The following is a 9,451-nucleotide window of genomic DNA, read 5'->3' as shown; positions in this document are numbered from 1 at the left end:
AAAAAAAAAACATTACATAATTTCTTTCTTCTGTTGTTTTATTGATACCAACGTCTACTTTTAATGATTTTCTGTTATGGCATCATCTAAACTGAGTTGACTTCCACCTCTCTCTGTTCGCAGGTGATAAGTGGGTCCAACCTTCCGGTCATCAAGTCTCGAAACACTCTGGACCCATTTGTCCGAGTTGAGATTCATGGGATTGCATTCGACTCCCGCAGTAAAAGCACTCACACTGTCAAGAACAATTGTGAGTACCACAAAGCAAACTCCTTTTAAGGACTGGCTCTGCTCTATTTAGCCTGATTTGTCCCAACTTTTGTCTTCTGAGCGGAAAAAAAGAATAATTAAAATACACTAAGAATTGATATTACTGCAAAGTGGTTGATCAAAGCTTTGGGTCAAGCTAAAAATACCAGCCAGACTTTCTTGTGAAAGCCATTAAACTGAATTTACATATAAAAAGTAAAAATCACCCTCCTATGCAAACAAGCTTCTTACTTATGATGACATCATGCAAGGCAAATGATTATTATTATGATTATTCTTCCTTCTTCTTGGTTTTTTTCCCTACATTATTTCCACTACTTCTTTGAAGGTTTATGGCAGCAGCAAAACATTTTAACCGTATGCAAGAGAAACAGATTGAGGAACTGCTTACAAAATGTGCACTGATACATGAGAATTAGTTCATACTGGATCTGTGAATTATAAACAGGAATTAATTTAAATTTTAATTAATCAGGAATTTTCTAGAAAAAAAAACAAGGAAATTTGTTTTTCCTAGCAAATTATTTTGCTAGAAAAAGTTTTAATTTTTGCTAGAAAAAACTCAGAAATTTTGAAATTAATCACATACATTTTCTAGAAAAAGAAGCAAGGACATTTCTGAATCTGAAAAGTCAAACATTTTCAACTTTCGTATATTTTGAGTTTCAAAACAAACTCAAAATTTTCCTTTTTTTTTCTAGAAAATTTCTTAGATTAATTTAATAATTTCTGAGTTTTTACTAGCAAATTTTTACTAGCCAAAAACTTGGTATTATGTGAAATCCTATGGTTACTTCATCACCTACCTGTGTTTTATTGTCTTCTTGTGTGTTCAGCTTCACTCCGAGTGGCGATGACTTTCGGTTGTCGCTGTCCTCCATCGTTCCCCACCTGTCGAGTTCATCACCATAACAGAGGCAAAAAGCTAGTTAGCTCCCTAGCATATGTTAGCAGCTAGTTAGCGGTAGCCTCAACTGCCTCGAGTCACAGGACGCAATGAAAATGTCTAAACTTTTGCCTGACAAAATTTAAGTCCTGTAACTTTTATTTATTTATTTGTTACATATTTGTTAAAACTGCCACGACAACCAGCCAAAGCCAGCGGGAGGATCTTATGTCAGTCATCTTCAGATATACCTAGAAACAACTTACCGTGACCGGAAAACCATTTATCCACCGTCATCGGTGGCCATGCTAATTAGCCTTAGCAGTCATGGCTCCATTGTGATGATCTGTGTGTTTCTGTCGTTAGCAATGGAAAAAAGACAAGTTCAATTGTTTTTCATTTATTATCTGTCTCACCACATAGTGACAAAAATAACAAACATATATTTAAAAAAACTTAAGAAAAAAAAAGTTACAAAGCTTCAAAAGCCAACTTTTATTTTGCTTAATGAATTTAAGACTTCACAGACTTTGATACATCCAAGTTCTGATGTTGTATCAAACTTCCAGATTATTGGTCTTGTGGTTCATGGCTGTTCTGACTTCCCAGAATCAGAACCAGAACCAAACACAAAGGAGAAGCACCACAAATCTGGAACAAACTTTCAGAAAACTGCAAAACAGCTGAAACTTTATTTGAATCAAAACTAAACACTCACCTGTTTCGTTGCTTTCAACCATAATAAATGGAACATTGACCAAAATATTTAATGTGTATTTTAACGTTGACACTTGACAAAATGCAGTGGCTATTACTGGTTTTCACAACTACACTGCAAAAAAACAAAATCTTACCAAGTAATTTTGGTCTAGTTTCTAGTGCAAATATGTTAGTGCACATGAAATAAGACAAAGCTAACTTACAAGTAATTGTTTTAGAAGATATAATTCTGTAGTATTGATGAAAAATACTTGCTCCATTGGTAGATAATTTCACTTACAACAAGACATTTTCCCAAGTTGAAATAACCTGCCGATGGAACTGGTACTTTTTCATCAATATAAGCCTTATAATTCCCTTATATTATTCCCTTATATTATAAGGGAATTATTGACCTTAAACAAGCTTCTATATCTTGTTGAAAAGTTACTTTTAATTTAGTTCTGTCTTATTTCAAGTATACTAAAATTTTCACATTAGAAACTAGACCAAATTACCTAGTAAGATTTGCAGTGGATTGACTATATGGTGTTTATTTTTGTGTTTTATGACATAAAACACTTTGAACTGCCCTGTTGCTGAAAGGTGTTATACAAATAAACTTGACTGATTGCCTATCTTGTTTCTGGCTCTAAAAATGAGTCAGTGAACCCCTTGTGAAGCTAATGATGGTGATTTTTACTGCTCCAGCTATGACTCCTCGCTGGGACACCGACATGAACTTTAACATCACCGTCCCCGAGCTCTGCCTCATCCGCTTCTGCGTCCGTGACCAGACGACCCTCTTCAAGAGCGAGTTTGTGGGCCAGTACACGATGCCCTTCACCAGTTTGAAGAAAGGTGAGCCACAGGGCAGAAGGGGTGACTTTAAGTGGCTGTGGGGAGATTATATCAGATAACACTGTTGGTCCAACATTGCCTGACATTCGCAGTGTCAGCACTGCTCTGTGGAACGGATTTTTAAAAACGTGGAAATGATCTCGTCTGTTTGATGTAACTTCATTTGCCCCCTCACCTCCTCCAGGCTACCGCTGGGTGCCTCTCCTGTCCCGACAAGGATGCAGTCTGGATCCGGCTTCCCTCTTCGTGTTGGTTTCGTATTAGTATCAATCCAAGATGGACTCTCTCTCACACAAAAAGTTTAGATACAACGATGGATGGATTATCTAGCACCCAATAAGAGCAACAAAATATCAATAATTAAGTTACACAATGCATGATTTTCTGATATATAAATATACATTTTATTGACAAAATATGTAAATGTCTATTTTTACTGCTGGCTAACAGAGTTACAGAAAAAAGAAAAGAAACTGATTGCGTACTGCTTGAATTTCTTTGGTAATCAATATTAATCCATACATTAAATCACACAGATTTTCATCCAATAATCACCTTGAAGACATAAACATGGACTACAAAAACAACAAACTTAAGCTTCATGTTTTCTTGTAGCTTAATCTCAGACTGAATTCATTAAAACAATTCTAACTTTAGTTTGCCTCTTTTCACAAGGAAAAAAAATCCCACGTTAAGAAATTATTGCTTTTAACAAAATCACTGTTAGCACAATTATTGTCCCCAGTATAAATCAGTTTCACATTTTTATACTTTTAAGTGATTCACAGTTTCAATAAAGTTCCTTATTGGGGCTTAAATAATAAACGACAAGAGGGACATTTCCTTTAGCAGTTATGCTGGATGAAATCTTCATCAAATCTCCATGACAACCAATGGGCACGAGTTGTTTGGCATTTAGATAGAAAAAAGGCTTATCTGTCCTGCTACCAAAAAAAAGTAGTTTACAAACTCAGGCAGCTGATGCAGAAACAATTAAAAAAAAACATCAGGGCCAAATGTTAATTTGATTAATTAATGATTAATTTCATTTTCATTAATTAAAATGAAAAACGTAAGGTACAACACAAAGTTTTCATCTTTTATCAAACATTTTTTTTTGCTTTTAATTTAATAAGTTGGTGAATTTTACAGAAAACAAAACTTGAGCTCAACCATTGAGTGAGCTGTATGCTGTTGTTGCTGAAAACACACACAGAAAAGTCTAGACAAAGATCATCAACCCCAAATATTTGGAACATTGAATGCTGTTTTTTCTCTCGTCTATTTAACTGCAGCCCAGCCCGTTACCTAGCAACCCCAGCAGAGTTCCGCCCATTTCCTAGCAACCACAGCAAAATCCCACATGTCACCTAGCAACAGAAGCAGCGCTCCTGCGCGTTTGGTCTTCTGGTTCAACTTCTGTATGCACTGTACAATTTGCTGTTGAGTTGCCAACCAGAAAACACTTGCTGCATTCTTGTTAATTGTGCAGGAGGCTCAACCTTTGCTGTTCAAAGATGTACAGTTGTATAATTGTGCGCCTGTTTGCTGCCATTTTTATGTGCGAGTGTAAACATCGAGTTGGGGGGCGTTGCCAGCAGCTTATTTGGATTTAAAGTGATAAGAGGTCTTACAACAGTTCTGAGCAGACATAAAACTCATTATCAAAGAATGATTTTGTGCAAAACTGTAAAGAACATGTTTTGTATAGGCATAGACATGTCCTAACCTGGTAAAGGAAGTAATATGACACCTTTAAAATACTGTGTGGAAAAAAGAGAGAGAATTCATATAAAGTAACTTCATTACTTAAGTAATTAAGTTAATTTAAAAAAAAAAAACTTTTGTGTCCCTGAGTATTTTCAACTTGATATTTTTAGCAAAACGTTTGGACCTAGGGAGACTGTGTGTGGAAGAATAGTAAAAAAAACCTTGCTGTCCTTTCTGCTTCAAAACAGAAGAGTAAGTGTCCTCCTATTGCCAAATGGTCTTTTACAGTAATTAAAAAGAGACATTTATTTCTAAACACAGATTTTTTTTTTCTCTCCCCGCTGAGTAAAGGCCGACTTCATGTAATGTTTTCAGTGAGATTATGCTGCTGCAGCAACAGATACGTTTATTTTAGAGCTTTTAACACCAGAGGTGTCAACAAATGTGTCTGTGTTCTGTTGCTTTCACATATCAGGGCTGACAGTGGTGAGTGACACCAATTTTAATAACGCTACATGACCGCAGTCATCAAAAAATAGCAACCAGCTCCATTTCCATTCGAGAAACCCATCAGGGAATATTATAAATAGTCTCCAAAGAGGTATACATTATTGAGCTGAATCCAGTGCAGGGAAGTCTATTTCCATCTCCGTTCGTCACTAAATCCTTCAAATGAGGTAAAAGGAAAGTACGGGTCAGCAGGCCTGTCAGGACAGGAATGGCATCAAGATAACACGAAGACCCAGTTTGGCCCAGCGGGAGCGAGTGAGCATGTCGATCAGAGTCGGTGCTTTGGTTGCCTCTGCATGAACACACGCGTGCCCGACTGTATTTAAATGCCACTGATGGATAAAACAGTGGATGGAGCGAGAGGGAGGCGGGCTGAGTGTTAACTCGGCCCCTCCGGCCTGAGATGCTGAGTTGTCATCCTGCTCACACAGTCGCCTCGTCTCTCGCCTCTAATTCCACTGGTCAAGGACATGCAGCCTGGAGGGACCAACATGCCTGTGCAGGTAAGAAGCAGACATCTTGAAGCACCCCTTCACTCTTAATCTGTCACATAAAACCACATAAAGAGTCTAGTTTGACTCACTTACAAAAAAAAACCTAAAAAAAACTACACTCCAAGTAGAAGCAGGGTACCGGGGATGGCAGAGTCATATTCATTTAGGGCAACATCCAGATTATAAATGCGTAGGGTCACTGATTCAAGAAAACAACAAGAAAATCTGACTTTAACCTCAGAATTCTGAATTTTGACTGATCTTTTGTGATCCAAATTCAAAATTCTGAGAAAGAAATTGTCAGAATTCTGAGATCCAAAGTCAGAATTCTGAAAAACATCTGAATTTTGAGAAAAATTTCTGAATTCTGAGATTAATGTCAGTTCTCTCTTAATCCCAATTCTGGCTTTAATCTTCTGAAATCCAAAGTCAAAGATTCTGAGAATAAAGGTCTTTTTTCCTTCCGGTGTCCCTTCTCGTCTTCAAAGGTCCAGTTGGGTCACAATGTCACAACTACATATTGACAGCTTACAGTTTGAATTTCTTAAGATTAAATTATATTTAGCGTCTTTTGACATTGTTTTAATTTTAACAGTATAGAAATAAAACCGATTTGTTTTCATTGATGAAATAATATTTAAGTATACAGATGTTATCTTGAAGTTCTGTGGCTCTGAGGTCTAGAGGGAAATGTGGGCAGTACGCCTTTTCCTTCATAAATCATTTCTATAATTTTAATTTGATCTAAATTAATTTTTAAAAAACTGATTTGGTTTATTTAACCATAAACATGCATTTTTAACAAAACTTTAGCCAAAACTCCCAGCCAGTCAGTGCTTTAAATTCTGGAGGTAGGTTAACATAGCTTTTGTAGATAAATATAATTTATAAGATTTCTTAGTGGATAGTGTCCAGTATTTCCCTGCCTTGACTAAAAAATAACATTAAAATAAAGCATATAATACAGTAAGTGTGCTGGCCCCCCCTGCTGGCGGCAGGCTCACAGTGCAGTCCTCAGGGTCAGATCACACAGTTCCCCAGGGGAAACCACATCTCCCTGTCCAGCAGTTCTTCTTCCAGTTTAATACTGGTTGCACCTACAAATGTCGTCCTGGTCTTTCTGCTCTTCACCGTCACCTTCAGCGTAATCCCATCCAGCACCGGGATAAAATTGTACTCAAGCTGTGAGAATGAGGCAGATTTGTTAATATAAAAGGTTGTTTTGTTTAATACACTTACATTTCTGAGGGTTTTACATACTAAGCAGCCTGATAGTTCAGCATATTACTGTAAAAATATTTCCTGTCTGGCTACAAGCATAAAAATTTGCATCCTCACCCTTAACATGCTAGTTTTTTAGCAGTCTCATCTGTCCACTTGAATTTCAGTATGACAGCCATTTTTTCAAGATGTTTTTTTTTTTTACCCTGATAAACCAATTATATTGCCATAATTGGTTTATCATGACTTAGATGGACTTTATGACACATCACATGTTGAAGACTTTGGTCATCCTAAGTGAATGTTTCTCATTTGATCCTTTCCAAGTGAAATCAGGATACAGTGTACAGTACAGGGTGAATTTTACCAGCTCATTGAAAGTCGGGTGGTCGTTGTTGCTGACCACCTTTGTCTTCCTCTTGGAGGTCTGCGCAGGGTCTGGTCTCAGCCGCGTGACCACGTAGGCATCAGGGTTTGAACCATTTGGCAACTTCTGTCAAACAGCACAACAGCAGAGAACCCATTAGAGCCTGTTTTACGATATTTCATCAGAACAACACAACTCTGTACAAAGAATGATGCAAACTAACGATGTTCTGCAGGTGTTTCACCAGTACAGAGAGCTTGCAGTTTGAGTACGATATACGCAGCTGGATCTGAGGATCGTCTCCTGCAACACACAGAGCTTACATCAGACCTCTCTCCATCAGTCTTCAGTTATGCTGTGAAGGTTAGGATGGGTCTACAGGCGATGCAAAACATGTTCATTACTCTTTTTTTCCAATTATACAACCGTACATCTATGAAAAGCAGAAGTAGAGACTCCTGCACAACTAACAAGAATGCAGCAAGTAGTTTCTGGATAGTAATTCAACAACAAAACACTTGTATTTTCCAGCAGCCATTGTACAGTGCATATAGCAGTTAAACCAGCTGACTAAACATGCTGGAAATTCTCTTAGTTGCTAAGTGGACTGATTTGTGACGTTACAGGGACATCAAAAAGCATTAGCTTATTATATTACAAAAAAATGTCTGGGGTGGTTCCTTTTTTAGCACTTGTGCTGCTTTTAAAAGCAGCAGAAACCCAAATGGAAATATAAAAATATACAAAATGTGAATTTTGGATAATAGATCCCCTTTAATATTACCTGTTCCCACATTTGTTATGGCATTGGGACCGTCTAGAAACAAGCTGCACACATATTCATCCTGCAGATGACACAACGAGACGTTTCAAAGTAGGAATTAGGGATTTGGGAGGATTATGAAAAACCGTCCTGAGACTGGATTAAACACTTACTCCCTTGCACGGCCCGTCAAAGAGCTGCTTTAAGTAAGTATTCAGCAGAGCCTTCCTCTTCTGTGGGGTAAATGACATTTGATACCTGCTCGGAAACCTTAATGAGATAAAAAGGTTCAGTTTATTAACATTAGCCAATACAAAAACAAGTGGTAAAACAAAAAAATAGACAGCAATAACAAAATCTTAGCACATGTTTCTGGTGTAGTTTCTATTGCAAATATCTTAGTATACTTGAAATGAGACAAAACTAACTTTTGATCAAGATATTGGAGCTTATTTTAAACAATTATTTTGTAATCGAAGAAAAAGTGCTACTTCCAGATTATTTAACTTCTAATAAAATCTGATGAACTAGTACTTTTTCATCAGTATTAAGGAATTATTTACTAAAACAAACAGCTATATCTTCATGTAAAGTTACTTGTAAGTTAGTACACTTGAAATTAGTATAGTTTGAATTGCAGTATAGTTTGTCTTTTACTCACTGCGGCAGCTTAGATTCAATGAAGTATGTCTGGAGCTTCTGGTGGATCAGTTCAAACTCCTTGAATGTCTTCTGACTCGTCAAAACTCCATCATCAATTGTTATTCTCAGGTTGAAAGTCTGCAATTCACACACAGACACAGGAAAACAGTCTGCAGCTGCATGGGGATTGAATACAGAGAATTGGTATAAGCCAGAGGCTGTTGCTGCAGACAGACAGGTTGACAGGATTAAAATATTACCAGCTGATGTTTTTGTGTAAATGATCTTGTGGGAAAAGGAACCAGGCAAATCTCTGAGCCTTCAAATGACTAAACCTGTCATAAGAAAACCTCTTCTGATCAAAGAGCAGCAAAACACCCACAAATACCAATATCACTCACTCAACACCAGGAAAACAGGCTTTATGAACTCAGCGTGTTTCTAGAAATGTTTCTACAGCAAACATGGAAGCCGTCACTTGACAATGAGCAGGGTTACTACAGCAACAGTGAATTACAGCCGTTAGACAAAGAAAACCAGGAGTAAATTTCTCTCAAAAAAAATCTGACATTTTGCAATTAATCTGAGAAATTTGTCAGAAAAAACAAACAAAAAAAATTCTGTACTTTAAAGCGAAGATTTTTTTTCTATAAAATTTCTGAAATGAATCTCAAACTTTCAATTTTTATTGCAATTTTTCATCTTTTCAACCAAAGAAATTTCAAAGTTTTTTCTTTTATAAAGATTTTAAGATTGATCTCAAATTTTCTGAGATTTTTTCTTGTAAATTTTCAACTTTTCAAACTCAGACATTTCCATGTTTTTTTTTTGTTTTTTTTAGAAAATTTCTCAGATAAGCTTTTTCCTTACAAATTTTCAACTTTTGTAGGATTTCTAGAAAAATCTTGAGATTAAGCTAATATATATATATATATATATATATATATATATATATATATATTTTTTTTTTTTTTTTTTTTTGAAAAATTTTCCCCCCTTTTTTTCTGGGGGGCCCAAAACCAAAAAAA

At 36.4% G+C, this 9,451-nt stretch overlaps 2 protein-coding genes across 4 annotated transcripts in view; one reads left to right on the top strand and one right to left on the bottom strand.

Moving 5' to 3' along the window:
• The window catches only part of LOC106959108 (1-phosphatidylinositol 4,5-bisphosphate phosphodiesterase zeta-1-like), a 33,136-nt gene extending 29,946 nt beyond the window's left edge, over positions 1-3,190 (top strand). For all 3 annotated transcript variants that reach the window (XM_015051443.1, XM_015051441.1, XM_015051442.1), the window contains exons 10-12: positions 124-250; positions 2,567-2,716; positions 2,901-3,190. In XM_015051443.1, the coding sequence (XP_014906929.1) occupies positions 124-250; positions 2,567-2,716; positions 2,901-2,980 (357 nt within the window). In that variant the 3' untranslated portion in view covers positions 2,981-3,190. The remainder of the gene's footprint in view (positions 1-123; positions 251-2,566; positions 2,717-2,900) is intronic.
• A 3,000-nt stretch (positions 3,191-6,190) lies between these two features.
• Positions 6,191-9,451, bottom strand: part of LOC106959099 (phosphatidylinositol 4-phosphate 3-kinase C2 domain-containing subunit gamma) — a 10,386-nt gene continuing 7,125 nt past the window's right edge. Inside the window, exons 9-14 of the mRNA XM_015051420.1 lie at positions 8,443-8,561; positions 7,955-8,051; positions 7,803-7,863; positions 7,242-7,321; positions 7,019-7,144; positions 6,191-6,612 (exon numbers count right to left, since the gene is read on the bottom strand). Of these exons, the coding sequence (XP_014906906.1) occupies positions 6,451-6,612; positions 7,019-7,144; positions 7,242-7,321; positions 7,803-7,863; positions 7,955-8,051; positions 8,443-8,561 (645 nt within the window). The 3' untranslated portion in view covers positions 6,191-6,450. The remainder of the gene's footprint in view (positions 6,613-7,018; positions 7,145-7,241; positions 7,322-7,802; positions 7,864-7,954; positions 8,052-8,442; positions 8,562-9,451) is intronic.

Source organism: Poecilia latipinna, unplaced genomic scaffold (genome assembly GCF_001443285.1).
Source record: "Poecilia latipinna isolate Pla-1442-1.1 unplaced genomic scaffold, P_latipinna-1.0 Scaffold1044, whole genome shotgun sequence".
NCBI classification, from domain to species: Eukaryota; Metazoa; Chordata; class Actinopteri; order Cyprinodontiformes; family Poeciliidae; genus Poecilia; species Poecilia latipinna.
Note: the sequence above shows the minus strand (reverse complement) of the source record. Positions and strands in the feature narration are given on the sequence as shown.